Source organism: Rhipicephalus microplus, chromosome X (assembly GCF_043290135.1).
Source record: "Rhipicephalus microplus isolate Deutch F79 chromosome X, USDA_Rmic, whole genome shotgun sequence".
Lineage (NCBI taxonomy): Eukaryota > Metazoa > Arthropoda > Arachnida > Ixodida > Ixodidae > Rhipicephalus > Rhipicephalus microplus.
In genome coordinates, this window is record NC_134710.1 from 309,228,887 (window position 1) to 309,247,950 (window position 19,064).

General features: G+C 47.2%; 1 protein-coding gene across 1 annotated transcript in view; it reads right to left on the reverse strand.

The window, feature by feature from the left end:
- The window catches only part of Ak1 (Adenylate kinase 1), a 32,634-nt gene that overhangs the window by 3,569 nt on the left and 10,001 nt on the right, over window positions 1-19,064 (reverse strand). Inside the window, exon 5 of the mRNA XM_037414587.2 lies at window positions 6,470-6,655. Coding sequence (XP_037270484.2) covers window positions 6,470-6,655 — 186 coding nt within the window. The remainder of the gene's footprint in view (window positions 1-6,469; window positions 6,656-19,064) is intronic.

A 19,064-nucleotide genomic window follows, 5' to 3' on the forward strand; every position in this document is an offset into this window, starting at 1 on the left:
GCGAACGACTAAAATTTGATTTTATTTCAAAATAAGCCCTTCCTTGGCACAAAAGTAACACTACGATGTTTCTGGACCTATATTTCAACAGTCAATGTCGACTTGATAGTTACCATTAGTGTCCCTTTAACGCACGCTGACATCATACAGTGCACGGGCCTCCATCATTTTGCTTCCATCGAAATGAGACCACCGTGGCCGGTCTCGAACCCGCAACTTCCGGGTCAGCAGCCAAGCACCCTAACCGCTGCACCATTGCGGCGAACCCAGACTGGGAACAGGGGCGTAGCCAGGGGGTGGCACACTGAATACGTGCCCCCCCCCCCCCACTCCCCCAAAAAAAATTTCTGACTACGCGTCTGCTTGCAAACCCTGTTCTATAAACCAAGACAGCGTCTTCAATGACAATTAGAAGTACTTGCTCTTTCGAGCCCGTATAAACTATGCAAGAACTTCACTTGCATTGGGAGTCCAATCAGAAAGTAAACCGTGTAACTGTGAGCCAAAATAAAAGTGCCCTCGGGTGTGTATATGCGGAGTCTGGAGTGGACGGACTCGCATACATTGCTTGCTTTTTACTTGATTTTCGCAAGGTTCAGTCGACGGACTTGGTCTTATAATACCGCAATGAGCGAACTCGTTGGTTTCACCAGTCCGCCTTCTCGAGACCATGATAAGAACTCGATTCAGCCGCATCCACACTCGCCCGCAATATTTCCTTTCATTGGTCCGGCTCTCGGGGATACACTTGTAGTTATACCAATGACATGCAATGACATCTGGGGAAACTTAAAGGCCGGTCATGTACTGATTGCTGCAACAATGCGTGTCCCTGCCATCCATCCACAGCATGCTGAAAATGTGCACGAACGAACATACAGTCCTGTGCGTTCCTTCATACATTGCTTAATACCCTCTCGCGTTGTACTGGCCGTTTACTAATTCGTATAGGTCAATTGTAACCGTTGAGAGTCAGCCATAATATTTTTCGCAACACAAGAGGTTAGAAAAAAAAAACCGAAGCAAGCGGCTCGAACACGCAAACGCGACTCTATTTACCTAACATGGTCAGTCGGCAGCTGCGTGCGTGCGCAGAACATGGAACCACACTGTAGTTGTTCGAAGCCGATAGCGTGCGCTGACTTTCAAACTGCCGTTTTGAAACTCGCTAACGTTGAGCTCTATACTGTGTCACTCATGGAGGAAGGAATACTGAGGCAATGACTGAGGATAGGTCGTTACGTCACGTTTTGAGAGGTCGAAAGTAGAGAAGACTCATCCTTGCAAGGTTAGTCACGCTTCGGTGGCTTGCGTGTGTGCAGCTGGCACCGGCGAGAGGGAGGCGAGCCGCGCAATCAGATGGCGGCGGCATCTGAGAGACGAGCTGGAGAAACGAACATTTCGTGTTAATCAAGAGCCAACGTGCGGCGGTATTCGCTTGTAGAGTCCCCGTGCACCATCCGCAGCCATAGTGTCCATCTGCAATAAACTTGTGGCTTTGCACTTCGAGTTTAATCCCCTGAATCCAAGAAAGCAATGGCGCGAATTCGGCTGGATAATCGCCGCGGACAGGCCATTCTCTTCGGCAGATACGATATGTTCGGGGCACCGAACATAATCTAACAGTGAAATGTTATTTCATCTTGCTATTTAGCCAGATGAAGCGCCTTCGAATCAATATTTGCCCGTGTGTGTGTCGCGACACGTGCGCACGAGTGTCGCAGTCGACCGACCCGCAATAGCATGGGTCGGAAAAAAAAAAAAAAACCTTGTCCAAAGTTGAGGTTACTGCGCGCGGAACGTAAACATGATGCTATCATACAAACAATAAATCGCCTTACTGTGTCAGACACGTCTGTAATTCTTGACTCGGTGAGTTCCGGTGAGCACAGTGGGCCAAGTACTGCTTTCCGATAGTTGTGACCGTCATAGACGGGAATGGCTCAGCGCCGCCTCTCACATTGTGAGAGCCGTAGGCGCTGCCGTTCTCGTCTTGTAGTTCTATAGCCTTCCATCGCAGAGGCACGCAATAGCACAGTGTCGAAGAAAAACAGCGCTACTGCGGCGCCAACTATTCTCGGGGCAGTGCTCGCGAGCTTCGAAAACGACCGCTTTCAACTTCACGCGATATAAATCAAACTCGCAACCGTGAACACCAACGCTCACTCTATAGAGTTCTAACACATTGCATCATCTTTTAAGTGCAATGGATGCATAAAAATGCACATACGGAAGTCCAGCTGTCTCTAAACAGTATGGTCATATGAGTGGTGATGCAGGCGACACGAGACGACGGCGTGACCCAGGAGTCCCACAAAACCCTTTCAAAAGCACATGACTTACGCCGCATTTTTAGCTCTGCATCTCGGACTGCGAGGGCATCTCCTCAGCTGTCCTTCCTCCATTGTGTCCATGAAGCGGTATTTGTCGCATCCCACCTTGTTCGCGCTCTTTTGCATACCGATTTCGGCTGTCTGGTTCGCCCAGCAGTATGCGTCTTCATTCTGCATGTGCGAAATCTACACTCCCTAATAATCGGAGCTCGAACCTACTCTCTAGATTATATAGGGGACACGTGGCCATTTCCTCCATAGACGAACACACAAATGAACTTTTGTTCTCTTCCCTACAGAACATGACAAAATGTCCAACACTGTAAGTCTGTAAAGCAGTTTGCACCCTTAAGAGTGCTTTGTGGGTCTATAACATGTAGCCATATCGTTGGGTGTTAGTTTTATATGTAGACATGCAAAGCCCCATTATGAGTGTAGAATGGTTCACAGTGAGCGGGAATGACGAAAAGCAATTTTGAGCGGGGACAAACAACGTGTAATGGGTAGCATAAAACGCTGTAGATAGCCTGAGTTAGGTCAAGTCGTTTTATTTACTGTATGGCGCTAATAAAAGTTGTAAGGTAAGCAACTTCTAGGATTGATTGTTTTTCAGTAAATATACTTTAAAAGATAAATAAATAGTCTGTGTTACTTTTGCGCTAGGCTGCTGACCCAAAGGCCGCTGGTTTGATTCCGGCTGCGGTGGTCGCATTTTCGTGGAGGCGAAATGGTGGAGGTTCATGTGCTGTGTCAGGGCACCACATGGTCGAAATTTTGAGAGCCCTCCTCGGCGGCATCTCTCATATTCAGACCGTGGTTTTGTGACGTCAACCCCCATCATCATCATCATCATCATTATTATTATTATTATTATTATTATTATTATTATTATTATTATTATTATTATTATTATTATTATTATTATTATTATTATTATTTATATTATTATTATTATTATTATGTGCAGATTCTTCCCTTTTCAGTTTTTCAAGAAAAATTGGAAAACGCCCCCAATATGGAACCTATAAAGGGCGCTATGAAAGCCGCGCGCAGCACCACTTGTGGTGCGGCGGGGGCTGTGGTGGCCAAAGCGCTCGTGGCCGGCGCGTTGGTTCTTGAAGCAGCACTTGAAGATATTATACAGGGATACATTGTTCTGCAATGTCACGGTGAATAAATGGGAAAACCTGCACGAAAGCGGCCACGTTTTCCATGTGAGTGAGTGCCCGCCGTCAGTACTGGCGGGAAATGCGTGCGTCATGGTGTGCGCGATTCCAGATGCGTGCTTCATAACTGTCGCGGTAAGCTGTCATTTTTCGCACTTATAATATTATTGGTGCGTGCCCACTACCTGCGCACTTGCAAAATACTGAAGAACGTTTAGAAATATCGATGGCTCCCCGATTATTCACCGTCCAAATCATGGTGAATGGATGGCGGCGTGCTCATTTGTAGCGATTAATTTCGTGCCACAGCGACTTTCAGCCTCCGAGTCTCGCGAATCGTTTTGCTTGAAAGGGCCGCGGCGTCATCCTCGCTTGTTATGATGATGTTCTTTGCCTCACCAGGAGGCGCGGGCCAGTAAGAGAACGCGCTACGATGATAGGACACGGCAGCCCCGTTTCGCCTTTCGCTCCACAAAGTGGCAATCATTTCGGCCACCGTGACGTCTCTCCCATTCACCACAACCTCTTGCGTTGTTTATGTAGCTTTCCGAAACGCACGTTCATTGCTCCAGCATTGGCACAGCGTCGTTTTTCACCCTTATTGTTCTGCCGTTCTTCCCCGTATACATCAGTTCTTTCTAGCACGCAGATTGTTTACCAATCAAAGAAAAACACTTGTATGTGAACCACTCCAAATGATGGGACTTATCCCTTCTGGGGTTTCTTTTTTTTTTTTTAGGGCTACAACACTAGTGTTTAGCCAATGCAGCGTTTGCGATGGGTGGATTGGCCGCTCCCACGTATAGAGACAGTCAGGCCAAGCCCGACCGCGGCATCGTGAGACAAGCTGCAGTTGATCCCCGACATCGGGGCTCTTGATAGCGGATAGCCACTTTCTTCATTAGATTGGTCCGGGCCCCGCAACGAGGGGAAACGCCAGAGTGTATGATTTAGGCTGTAGCGAATTTCAGTAAGGCGGTAAGTTGGACCAGTTGGTTTGGATCCATCGTGAACTTATTTGCAGCGCAACACCAGAAAACACAGACAGGGAAGGAGCAAAAGAGAAAGAACAGACGGCGCTGACACACAACTGTTGCTTATGTTGTGATGGACTGTTGTTTTGGTTGTTTATGTTTATGTTGTCGTGATGTAAGCTGCCAGCGCCTATATAGATACACTTCGCCCCGTTTTTTTCAATAAAGAACAGTTGTGAGTCAGCGCTGTCTGTTCTTTCTCTTTTGCTCCTTCCCTGTCTGTGTTTTCTGGTGTTACGCTGCAAATAAGTCCACGATGTATAGCGAATTTGTTGCAGTGCCTGCAAGAGCTATTAGGATAAATGTAGGGACAAATTTTGAGCAATAAAACCGGCCTGGGATGCGAACCCGTCTGCTGTAGCCTGAGAGTCAAAGCCTGCGCTCGATTTAACTTCTTGTAGTGGAAGTCTCTCCTGCCGAGATAAAAGTGGTGTGTAATTTCGTTTGCGATGACGCATGCGATTCACTACACTAGACGAAATGAATTGAATGCTAAGGTTATCTTTAAATAAAGCTTATTCTTCAACAACAAAATTGTTTTTTTTCGTATATTAAGATTACTTGTTTCGAAAATGATCTATTGCTAGGCATTTTGAGATTGCCAACAAACTTCTTTATATAACAATGGTACCACCAATTTCTTAGCCGATCCCCCGTGTGCATAGGTTGCGCCAGTTTAATAAAGGTAAACCGACCCATCGAAGTCTTACCTTGACGATACCTCATTTGCATAACGCTGCTGGGTGGTTAGTTGTGTTTACGGTAATATGCTATGTAAGTAGGTTCGCTCCTTATCTGATGGTCCAATCAACCAAGGAAAGCCCTAATTGACCTCGCATTGCATTCCCCAAGACTGCGAAGGGTAGACGGTGGGTCAATAATTATTAAGGTTCATTAAAGCATTCCATCAGCCTTGAGCTGAATTAAAATACCTTGCATAACTTTCTTTTCTCACAAGCTCTATGGCAGCAGGAACATCACGAAAGATCACTGCACCTGCAGAGGTGGTGTACCGGCAGAACCAGAAGTGGCAGAGGGAGCGGGAACCAAACACTTTTTACGTCGCACAACCGTGATCCACTAATTCGATGCCTAATGAAGAGTGTGACCGTTTGAGAAATGGTAAAAAAAAAAAAACGTCGTTCCCGCAGGACACGATGTGCACCTTTTGGTGCAATCGACTACTGCAGCAGTTCATATTTCCAATAAACTGCGTGCTAGTGGGCGTTGGGACAGCGTTTTGTTCTGCTCGGGCTCTCGACAGCTGTCTGCTCTGACAACCGCGCAGAGTCACAGTGCTTGGAGTCACTGACATTTTACGATTATCGTCTTCTCTCTTTTTTCATTTTGCGCTCATTTCTTTTTGTCTGCGTGTTTACGATCTTTTTATTTGATTTTGTCTGTGACTGTATTGTATTTTTTATTTTATTGTTTTATTTTTGCGTGCTCCTGCACAAGAATCTTGTGGTTGTTCCTGGGCATGTTAACTAAATTACTGATTGATAAATTGATTGATTGAATGATTGATTGATCATCATGTGCTACTGTTTTAAGAAAGTCCTGACTTGCCACAAATATTCCTCTCTTCAAAGGTACGCACTGATCTCCCTGTTCAAGGGGCGCACCTCCCACGACTCCAAGAACAAAGTATGATGATCTCCTGAACAGTTACCAATTGTGTATATATCTTTTAAGAATTATATATCATGACAAATACGCGGACTGATCAAAAAAGAGAAAAAAGGCCCTTTTTCTCATAGAACGTATCACTTTCTTTTGAGGCTTACCTCAAAAGTATTGGCCATATGCATGATAACTGCGATGAATTACACATTTTGAATTAATTGTGATTCCAGCTAGTTCACCTCCTCTCCCCGAACATGTCCGTGAACAGCAGGTGGCTTTACACGTATTTACGTGAGCTGAATACCATTACCTTGTGCACAATTCCCCTGTACTTATCGAGGACATGCTCGGACTCGACGTGGAAGGTCTTGATGCGCTTGACGATGGTCTCCTCGTTGTCGTCCACGCGGCCGCTCGTCAACCCTCGCTTCAGAAGGCGAGCATGCATCGTCTCGTCCTTCACCTCGAAGTAGATCAGGTTCGTGCACTTGCACACCTGGCCGTTTCGTTCGGGAAACAGTGACGAGAGAATTTCCACATGAGAGACGGCATGTTTCAGTATAGCAAACATTCCTCTGCAAGTTCATGCAAACACTCCTTTGCAAACATTCGTCGGCGCTGCTGGCGGTGGTGCCAGCAGCGCCGCTTGGCGGTACAGAAGTTGAGCCGGCGCAAGCGTCTTCTGCGGTGAGAGGCGACAGCACGGTTCGTTTCCCGTACACACCTCGTGCTGAGTCGAACGTCGGCGACGCCGCATTCGTACTTTTATTGATCACTGCTAGCACACAATGATGTCAAGAAAAGCATAAGGGATGTTATTAGTAGTAGTTGTAATGTAAATGTCAAAAGCGATAACTTGCCACCGGCAGGGAACGAACCTGCGACCTTTGAATAACGGGTCCGATGCTCTACCACCTGACCAACTGAGCTACCAGGGTGCACCCCCCCCCCCCCTGGTTCCCTTTATGGGGCATATATGTGCATTAAAACCTGGAAGCATTCAGTAAAACCTGGGAGTCATTTAAACCTCGGTGGCCTGTAACTCAGTTGGTAAAGGGTCGGACGCGTTATTTTAAAGTCGCAGGTTCACACCTACCAACGGCAAGTCATCTTTCATGCATCTTTCTGTCTTCACATTTACAATTGCTGCTACTAACAAACCCTATACATTCCTCGACAGTATTTTCTGGCACTTCTCATTTATATTGTGTAGCCGTAAAATGAATTCACTAGAGAAGCTTGTTGACTTACGAATTCACCACCGCATTTTTTTTTAAATCCGTCTAGTACAAGCACCATTATAAGCATTTTTCTCACACTGCAATTGCAATCTCTCGTCCAGTAGAAAGGACGGGAAGCTAAGCAGGAAAGGATGGCACGGGGATATAAAATACGTCAAGCGCGCCTCGTGACCTACAGCAATTTATCTCTCTTTTCTTTTCTCTTCAGATACGCGACTTTTTAGTGCGATCGGGTGCGCACGCGTTGACAAGTCGCGCCCTCCCGCGGCGGCCCCACTAACGACCGAGCGCGCCATGCCGAAATCGGCCAACGGTTGATACAGTGGCTTTGGCACGTGATTTTTGAGCTTGTTTCGTCATTTGTCGAGAGAAGAGAAAGCAATTTTTAGCTTGCTTTGAGAATTTATTGAGCTCAGGTCGCGTGCTGCATGCGCTATAAAATTTGTTTCACATGTTCTCGGGAGCCTCGACTACTGATCGGCAGTGTTTTCTGACTATGCCAGAAAAGTGTGTTACAGGGCTCCTTTAAACTCCCACTGATTTCCTAGTGCTTGTTATGTTCATATATCGCATTAGCATTTGATTGTGTTATTAAGCGTGCTACTAGTAGCGTAGTTGATTCAGCTGGCGACACGGAGGAAGGAAAAAGGTAAGGAGAGGGCATGCCCAGCCGGCGCAGGGCGTAAAAAGTGTGGCGGAAATAACATCAAGGCGGCCATATTCACAAGGCACAATGGCGGCGTTGCTATGGTTACGTGTTGCGCAGTGGAGCTGGTCTAGCAGTGAGCGGACGCGGCTGGCGGCGAAATGTGTGCCTCCCCAGGTCTCGTGCTGAGCCGTGGCGGACAATATCTGTTCTCTGCGCCGCGTTATTGGTTACGCAGTATTCTCCTGGCAGTTACATTACTCTTAGCAACGTTTACAAATCCCTTTGTCCATCACGGGGTTTCAACAGTGCGTAGAACAAGTGCATATCCATGTGTCGTGCGGCGTATGACGCGGATGAAGCAGTTAGTGTTCAGCGAAATTGCGTTGGGCACCATGACGAAGCTGAATGACGATGAATGCCTTGCAGGTCAGTGATGGTTCGGCAGTGCTCCTGCTTGTGACAACGGACGGCACTGTTGAGCCCAGCAAGACGCCGTTAGGACCATGTGCACATACGTAGTTTCGTGTTGTGTGTGTACAGTAACAACTTGCATGTGCGTATTAAAACACCTTTTCTGTTCCGCTTGATACACTCTCCACCAGCTTTGCATGTAATCTCAACGCAACAGCAACCACGTTCAACTGTCACTAGCACCGTGCTCAGTCACCACGGTCGCAGAATGCTGACGCCAGTGATTTTCACGCGGAACACGGACACAGTGGCAGGACGCTGCGTCGGCCGCGTGGCGGAATGCAACCGTAGAAGGCACACGACCGATCGTGTTGTCTGTACAATTGCTGAATTAATGACGTGAAAGCGCTCGCCGTCGTCAGTGCATCTATCGCGCGTTCTCTCGTAGTTGCTTCGTTGTTGGCGAGCTGTTACTCCCTGTTATTACTCGGATGAAGCGATTTCGCTGAAGGTGTCCCGCTGGCTCAGAGTGATGAGCCCAGTTCCATTAGTTTCGGATCGTCACGACACACGCGCTGCGCAGCCCACGTGCTTTCCGAGCCGGAGAGGGAGTCGCACCTTCTGCTTCGCATTCATATGTAAACGAGAGAGGAGAATTTGCCTAGTCAATATGGCCGACTTCCGGCTTCATCGCGGCTTCACAAGGAGTGACGTCAGGGCCTCTCCTTACCTTTCCTTCCTCCGTGGCTGGCGAGCTCGTCGGGATGTGAAAGCTGTGAATAAATGCACATGTGTTGGTTGGCCGATGGCGTCTACCGCGTCCTTGTGTTCCGAGAGCACGGCTTGATTCAGACCCCACAATATCCATTTTTTTAACACGAAATTGTTTTATGCCGGGGTCTACCATGACTCTGTGACCTATTTCTGTCACTGATATGACGTTTTAAAATAATTACTAACAGACTGGAAAGAAAAAAAAACCGAGGAGGAAGGTTGCGCAGCGTGGCTTAGAACGAAACTACAGAGCGCTCCTCCTCAGATAAGTAACCATTTATATACACCAGAACACAGCGAGCTCAGTGCTTGCTGCCATATTGAAAAACGCGTGGTGCTATCTGTTGCAAGCGCGGCGAAGCAACGCCCTCAACTGCCACGCGCGCAGACGCTCTGCAAATGAAACGCGAAACTTCACAACCTGAGTGCGACTGTAATGTTGTTTCGCGCTGTTCCTGTGCTGTAATTTGATGCGGACTTCATGTGAAACGTCGAGGAGACTTTTCTTGCCAGTCTGGAATGTCTGCAGCACGTGCATTGCAGACTACGGAAGCAACTTCATCAGGTACGTATTCGCAACTTTCACAGATAGTGACATCACGATGCGGCATCCGTCGTAACTGTCGTTTGGGGGATGCCCACGCAGCCAGCCCATGCCCTTGTTCAGTCTGCCTCACTTTGGCGTTTCGCTGGTGCTTTACATTTTGCCACTGGCAATTTTCATGCAGGTGCGAATGCGCACATTTTATCTCACGCGTGTCCGATGGGAAGACTTCGATTGTGACACTCATAATGATTTTATTTAGAGCACCTATCAAATTCTCGTTATCACATCGAAATCAAATGCGAAATCTGAGAATTTTCAATCGCTCAACCCTACTTTCCATTCTCTAGCTCGTGTGTTGCAAACAATCGTTCGACGATTCAGAGTACGGTGTACTCTACTAAAGGAGAGCCTTACGCCATCCCGCTCCTTGCGCTAAGCGGGGAAGAGTTCGTTTAGAAAAAGGGGGTAACGTTTCAGAGTACTACGTACTCTACTATGGGAGAGCTGAGAGCCGTCCCGTGGGTCTCGCACTTGAGGTCCTAACACCTAGAATGTGTTTAGTAAAAGTGGTTAACGATTTAGAGTACTCGGTACTCTACTATGGGAGAGCTTAAAGCCGTCCCCAACTGAAAAAGCCGAAGTTCGCGGTGTGGTACTGCTACATGATGAAAGCCGATAAATTTTCGCGTTTGCCGACGACTATTTGTACAGGACTACGTTACATGGTCTAGGTGCAAACTGTACAAACAACAAATTAAGTCGCTTCAAAAACGGTCGAAGTGCTTGTTCAAATGAATACCAAGATCGTTTCTTTCCACAAAAAAGAATTGTTAATTAATTTAATAAAGCCAACGTCACTAAGGCAGATATTCTATCATATCCTTCTTCGTTTGAACGCAAATGTTTGGTGATCGAGGAGCGCGCTTCCAGTCAGGAGCGAATTCTCGCATTTTTCTGGAGAGGGCGCCACGTGGCATGCCGCGAAAAGCAGATCGGCCTGTTGTCGTGTCGGGGTCATAGCAGCCGCATACGCTAAGCAGATATCAAGGCTTATCTGGCCCATTGACAGCAAGCAATGGCGCTTGTATATGAGTGAGTACGTACACAATGTAATGTCGTGTAGTTTGGTGGACATGTATCCTGGAAACATTGTAGCTAGCACAATATGTAATCAGTTTACTATCCTGCATGGTGGAATGGTCAAGCTTCAAGGTAATCTAGAGTAAGAGAGAGCCAGGCAATTTTCAGTCACAGAATTCATTTCTTTATCAAGAGCACCTGGCAGCAAAAACGTCGGCATGATTTTTGTCTTGAGATGCGTAAAGCCGTGTTGGGTCGCGGTGTGTGTGTGTCAGTATCTCACTCGCACCATTAAGGAACGTTGATGTGACGCGCCTTCTGGACTATATGGCACAGACTATAGAATGAACGCTGCACTCGACTCTATTCTCTATTCGGTAATATATCGGTGTCTTAGCACTTATATATTACCGAAAGAGAGAGAGAGTGTGTGTGTGTGTGTGTGTGTGGAGAGAGAGAAGGGGGAGAGGGGCTGGTGTGGTTTTTGCAGGGTGTAAGTGCAGGTGGCGCTTGAGTGCGCACGAGGGCCGCTCTCACGTCTGCCAAGTATGTTTACTCATGGCGTATTCGGTTGGCCGCCCTGGTCCTCTGGCTCGGAGTCGCCAGAGTCAGATGCAGCTCAAAATGGGAGTGCAAGAGGCAGTGTACTAGCCCAATACATCGGCAATCTCAGAGCGCCCAGAGTAGCTGAGAGCAGCTAGCGTTACTGTGTATGCTACCTAAAGGTAGCATACACAGTAACTCTAAGAGCAGCGCGCCTGTAGCGCCACCGTGCAGCCAGCGCGGAAAGCTGCCGGGTAAACAGTGAAGTGGTTCTTGAGAGAAAGGAAGAGAAAAGTGAGCCCCGTTATTGTCTGCTTCAGTGAGCGACACCGCCACAGAGCTCACAAAGGGATGGGGGTAAAGAGGGATAAAAGGGTAGAAGTAAAGGTATAGGAAAGAGGAAGAAGAAGCAACAACAAACTGAGGGGATAGGAGAGACAGGAAAGATGGAAGAACGGTCACTGGAGTCCGAGGACGGGGTACACTTGCGAGAGATGGTGTCGGCGTCTGTAGATGGCGTAGAGCAGGACCAGTAAATCAGAGCTGCGCTGTCGTCGAAGGTCGTCGGCGACAGGAGATGACGTAGGACGAGCCCAGTCGACCAGCGCTACGATAACGCCGAAGGTCGCGAGCGCGCGGGCGCACAACCGGTCGGCACGAAATCCAGGGAGCGTCTCCCCGGGTAAACAGTGCTACAGTGTACTAGAAGAGGGCAGTGGGCTTACTCCACAGCTACTCTGACGCTTTTGGCGTCACATAAGAGAGATGGCGCCACAGGCATCTTCAATGGAAGCTTCACCTGCAGAAGCTGCTCGCCGATGGCCGCTCGTAAAAGTTGGAACGTACATTTATTCGATATTTGCAATAAACTTGCATGCTTTGACTGCCCTCTGAATATATTAAGAGCTTCTGGTGCTCTCGCTTCACAGTGTTTTTCTTTTCTTTTGCGATACAGCTTCCTGAAAATTAGTCCGATGGCAGCCGTCGCAGTCTGTGCATTCTCCTTTCTAGTGCGACGCAGCTAACGCTTTTTGTGTGTGTGGGTGGGTTTCGGAGGGTGTGTGCTTGAGTTAGAAGAGTATTCCTGATAAGCACTATATTTGTTCAGGCCACATCGTGTTTCCTCGAATATAACACCTCGTCGAAAAGGATGATGTATCCCACAAATTATATGGTTTGATGCAGTGACCAAACGTATGGTTCATGCTGTGTAGACCGAACCTAGAAAGAGTTCGCAACAAGATTATGCCCACCCTTTCACGACATAGTTAGAAAACAGTGCACGTTCACTTCCTAGAAAAGCTTTAACATGCAGGCGTGCTGGCTGGTTTGCGCCTTTATTATAAAGTGAAATTGTAGTGCTTAAATAATTTTTGTTCTGCTTCAGTTGTAGACCATGGCACAACAGTTCTCTGGGGGTTATCATAATTATGCAGATACACGTATGTTAGACATATGTAGAGCGACATAGTGAGAAACTAAATAAAGATATACACGAAGCTTCTGCTCCTGACATGAAGCTTTTATTTGAAAGAACTGAAGTACACCATCTAGCCACTGATTTACACACCTTATTCACTTCATGTGTGACGGCTCATCTTCAGCTGCTTGGCCCTCTGCCGCTTCCCTCCCTAATTGTCAGTGTTCAGTCCTTTCAAATTGAATGAAGACGTGTGACAACGTAAAAAGTAATTACTTTCGCTTTGAGGGTAGCTGCGTGCACACTGCAACCAACTTCAATCGAGAGTCTGCGCTGAACAATTGCCAGTATGTCCATAATGCTGTCAGAGTGCAGCTTACTCTGGCAAAAACATACTGTGAAAATATCCTCGAGCTTTTTCATGAAGCTGTACAGCTGACTTGAGGGATGAAGGAGGCCTGTTCGGTCACAAAAGTTGGTCAGCCGAACAAGTTAAAAACAGCCTCGGCGTGGATAATGGGTGAGGTATGCGCACTTTTTTTTTCATCGATAACATGCACAGACGCGGTTGCAAGTGGAGTTCGCAAACTGTGTTGGTGTCTTCCAGAAGCGTGTCCGCTCTGTGCTGGTTCTTCGCACATTCTTTCGGCTTGTTTTCATCCTTCAGGACGCCAAACAATGACAGGTCCTGCTTACTCTTCACGAACACGTTGCCTGTTAGACACCCAAGCGCCTAACAGTGGTTTTGCCGTTGTTGCGGCATGGTTACAGTATACTGTAATACAGTGCATATATATACTGTTACAGTGCATATATGCACTGTAAAGCATACTGTCCTCTTGCGTGGTGCGTAACGCCCAAAGATGACGGCGAAAACTCGGCGCAACAATGTCCACAGCCACACAACATGGCTCAAACTCTGTTGCTCTGCAGGACTTGACCGGCTCACAGAACACCTACACAACCGGCCCAGCTACAGAACACCTGGCTCAGCTGCAACGTCCCTCCCAAAATTCTTCTAGTGATGGCGATGCCAGCGCCACTGCTCGTGCGACCAGAGAACCACAAACGTGCGACATTTCTGGAGCCACCCCTCGGCATACCCTCCGCCGGAGAGTGAGCCCACTGCCCCCTTCTAGTACACTGTAACAGTGCTGCGCCTGCGCCGCGTCAGCAAATGGTGCTGATCAGTTCGGTGGATATCTCTGACATGTTTGACCTTTCTTATTTTCTTTCTTTCGCTCTCTCTGACATGTCTGGATGTAGCGAAAACCTCCTGAGCTCAGCACATAAATCTGGCGGTTGTACTCATCCGAGCTGCTATCTTCGAGGCAAATCACGGAGCTGTCTGCAAGCTGCTGTAACGGCAGCATTGACATTTTCCCGCCTTCGCGAGCTGTCTCGTTAATCGACATGGTGCATTTTATAGCTTCGTAGATGTGAATTCGCCCCACATACCCTCAAAAACTCTCTAGCCACTTTTAGGCCGCTAACAACGAACGTGCACGAAGTACTACGCGCCCGGCAGCGCCTTTACAATCCCTCCCAACTCCGGATGAATGGGTGGATAGATATGGCTGTACCCTTTAGATCGGGCGGTGGCTAGCGCCACCAAGCCGTAATACTTAATGAACCAAAAACTAGATTATTTTTTTCCCTTTAAATAGTGAGGTTGAGGATTCGTACTTTGCAGTGAAGAGTTTAATTTTCACTCGTGCCTTGACTTTAGCCACCAATCAGATAACGTCCTTGTAGTTAATTCTACCCGCTTAAAGTCTATTTTGCCCTCCCTGTTCCTAAACCCCAGTGCTTTGAAAAACTCTGCGCCATCATCCCGAACTATAGGGTACGTGAAGCCCTTTACAGAACATTATCAAGTGTTCGGCACTTTCTTCTTTCTTCCTCTCCACACGCACTGCATACCGTGTCTACCCCTTCGTATTTGGCCCGATATGCCTTGGTTCGCAATACTCCCGTCCTGGCCTCAAACAGTAGAAAACTACCCCGAGTATTATCATCGATCCTTTCCTTGGCAATTTCCTTGAAACCGCGGCGTACTGGCAATCGATGCATCCAGGTTTAGGGACAGGGAGAAATGGATTGGTGGCACTGAAGAAAATGGGCTTCGACATGCTACCTAGGAAGATACTGCAGGGCCTGACTGACTGGGCGAATAAGAGACAGGGGAAAAGGGGCGGCATGACGTGTATACATCAAAATGCCTCCCCATTCTAGCCACTCTACTTTCGTTCTGCTGCTACTAGTGTCAGCGGCCGCAGAGTAAAGCCGAGTAACGTTGTGCACTGCAACAGTGACATGAGACGTCGAGGAGGGTAATTTGTAGTGTGCTAACCCGATGCAGACCACTAAAACGTGATTTTATTTCAAAATAAGCACATATTTGGCACAAAAGTTACACTATGAGGTATATAATTATCAAGTGTTCGGCAGTTTCTTCTTCCTCTCCACACGCTCTGCATACCGTGTCTACCCCTTCGTATTTGGCCCGATATGTCTTGGTTCGCAATACTCCCGTCCTGGCCTCAAACAGTAGAGAACTACCCCGAGTATTATCATCAATCCTTTCCTTGGCAATTTCCTGCTTAAAAGTTCGATAGATCACTAGTGCGGACTTCTTAATCATGCCGATTCTCCACATATCGGTCTCAGCTTCCTTCACCTTCTTCTTAACCAATAATTCTTTTTGGTTTGGGTCCTGCTGTTTTCTATTTACCAGTCAATTTTCTGGTTCGCTTCCTCCATTTTGTATCGACATTCTTCACGTACAAGTAGCTGAATACCTTCCTAGCCCAATGCTCCTCCCCCATTTCTCTCAATCGCTTCTCAAATTTTATCTTGCTGCTAGCTTCCCTGCACTCAAATGATGTCTATCCCATATCGCATTGTACTCCCTGATTTGGTGTATTCCCGCGAGCTCCTAAGGCAAGCCTACCTATTCCACGTTGCTTAATTTCTAGTCTTGCTTGAACTTCTGATCTCATGCACAGGACCGCATTGCCGAACGTCAGACCAGCCCCGCCGCGGTGGTCCAGTGGCTAAGGTACTTGGCTGCTGACCCGGAGGTTGCGGGTTCAAATCCCGGCTGCGGCGGCTGCATTTCCGGTGGAGGCGGAAATGTCGTAGGCCCGTGTACTCAGATTTGGGTGCACGTTAAAGAACCCCAGGTGGTCAAAATTTCCGGAGCCCTCCACTACGGCGCCTCTCATATTCACATGGTGGTTTTGGGACGTTAAACCCCACAAATCTAACGAACGTCAGACCAGGAACCATGAGCCCTTCCCATATTCCTCTCACAACATCATACCCATTGTAATTCCACAGTGCCCTGTTTTTCATTACCGCTACATTCCTGTTACCTTTAGTCGTCACGTATGTTTCGTGTTCCCTTAGGTACTCGGCCCCTTTGCTTATCCATACGCCCAGATATTTGTATTTATCTGTTATCTCTAGCGTGACTTCCTGTATTCTAAGCTCACAACTTTCATTATCATTAAAAATCATGACTGCTGATTTTTCCTTACTGAATCTGAAATCTAACCTATCTCCCTCATTACCGCAGATGTCCACTAATCTCTGCAAATCTTCCTTCTTGTCGGCCATTACCACTATATCATCTGCGTACATCAATGCTGATAGTGCCTGTTCAACGAGTTTTCCTTGTATGACAAAAGAGAGGTTGAAGCCCAGTCCACTTCCCTCTAATTTGGCCTCTAATATTTGTAGGTACATCATGAATAATAAGGGTGACAGGGGACACCCCTGCCTAAGCCCCCGTTTGACCTCTGCAGGCTTGGATACCTGTTTTTACCACTTTATAATTACCTTGTTACCTTTATAGATATCTTTTAAAAGATTAGTGAACACATCTTCCACGCCTAGTGTGTCCAGTATTACCCACATTTCCTCTTGAACCACGCTATCGTACGCTCCCTTGATATCCAAAAATGCCAGCCACAGGGGCCTGTGCTCCTTTTCTGCTATTTCGATGCACTGCGTCAGTGAGAACAGATTGTCTTCCAAACTCCTGTGTTTCCGAAACCCATTCTGCAGTTCCCCCAGCACCCCCTCATCCTCTATCCATGCCTGCAGTCTTTCCTTTATAATCAGCATCGCCAGTCTGTAGACCACTGATGTCACTGTTATAGGACGGTAGTTGTTTATGCCAGCTTTGTCCCCTTTCGTTTATAGATCATGCTCATCCTGCTAAGTTTTCATCCATCGGGAACTTCTCCATCGATTATTATTTTGTTCACTGCCTCTCTCAAAGCCTGCTTAGACTTCGGACCTAATGTCTTTAGCAGCATAATCGGAATGCCATCTGGGCCTGTTGATGTACTACTAGGAACCCTTTTTTCAGTTGTTTCCCACTCTCGTTGTGAAAATGGAGCCATTGCGCCACTTGATCCATCCCTGTCTATTGTGGTGCATAAGGCACTTCTTTGTTGAAATCTTTATGTCACCCTTGTTCTTATATATTCAATAGCTTCGTCCCCTTCTAGCCTAGCACCTTGAGCTGTAATTTTAAACCTATGCTCTAGGCTCGTCTCATTTCTTAGGGAGTTTGGATGGCTCCAAAATTTCGCAGCTGCCTTTCTGTCTTTTTTATGTACTTCTGCCTACCACTGAGCGCCCTTTCTTCTAATTTTTTCATTGATTAGAACGGCGGCATCCATTCTACAGCTTAGAAAGATTTCCTATTTTCTTTCAACATCATCTGTCAGTTCACCGCGCTGCTTAGCATGTCTGTGTTCCCCAGAGGCTTTCTGATGTTTTGCTATGGATCTCTTAACTTCCTCATCCCACCAACTTTTGGATTTGTGTCTTCTTTTCCGGGTTGACTTGTCACGTGCCTTAGCAAGCTCTAGCTCAAATAGTCTAATTAGATTCGTGTATGTCTGTATGTCCACACTGTTTTCTTATCCTCAGTGATTACTTTCTAAATTTGTTTGGTGGCTATTTCAATTTGCCTTTCTGAATAAAAATTTTCCAGTAGTTTCTCATCTTCTCTTCTTCCCACTTTTACTGCTCTTCCGAAACTTATCTTGATACGTTTGTGATCACTACCCAGACTTCTGGAGCCACCTTTATCTATGTGCATTCCCCTGAGCTTATCATACATCCTATGTGACATCAGTGCTTAATCTATCGTCGACTGCAGCCTTCCTACCTCCCATGTTATTTGCCCTTCACTTCTGGGTACTGTTGCAACTGATCAAATCAAGCCTTTCACACATATCCATGATCATTTTGCCTGTCGGGTCGGTATACCCCTCTATATCTTCTATGTGCGCATTCATATCTCCTAGTATAAATTTATCTCACTCTGCTCCTAACTCCTGAATGTCAAATATTATACACTCTACCATTGCCTGGTTTGCATCTCTGGCCTTTTTCTCCCGTCCACAAGTACACGAAACCAAGGAATGTCATTTGCCCTGCCACTTTCCCTTTCAGCCATAAACGTTCCTTGCACTCCTTCTTGACCCTTTGCCAGTCTGTACTTTTATGAATGAATGCCCCAATACCACCACCCTTTCTGCTGCCTTCTGTTCTATTACAATATTACCACGCGTAGTCTGCATTGTTAGGAAGTAGTTCCATGTTCCTGAGATGTGTTTCTGCAAAACCGTATGCCATCGACCTCTCCTCTCTTAACTGTTCTTCTATCTCTTCCCACTTAAGCCTGTTCCTACCACCCTGCACGTTAATATACACTATATCTGAATTTATTGATGATTGATATGTGGGATTTAACGTCCCAAAACCACCATATGATTATGAGAGACGCCGTAGTGGAGGGCTCCGGAAATTTCGACCACCTGGGTCTTTAACGTGCGCCCAAATCTGAGCACACGGGCCTACAACATTTCCGCCTCCATCGGAAATGCAGCCGCCGCAGCCGAGATTTGAACCCACGACCTGCGGGTCAGCAGCCGAGTACCTTAGCCACTAGACCACCGCGGCGGGGCTCTATCTGAATTGGCTCGGTGAACGTGGCTACGTCTATTTCTGTACCGGACTCTACCTATCTTAGATACTGGCGCCGGTTTGGAATCATATCTGTCCATACCACGTGTCAAAGAGTCTCCCTGGTTGTTTTACTCGTTAGTAGCTATCCTGCTCGAGCCGGTGACTCCATCCTGCTCCAGCCGGTGACGTTACTCTAGCCGGTGACTGCAACGCCACGGCGAGTCGCGGCGCGAACTAATACGAGAGCCC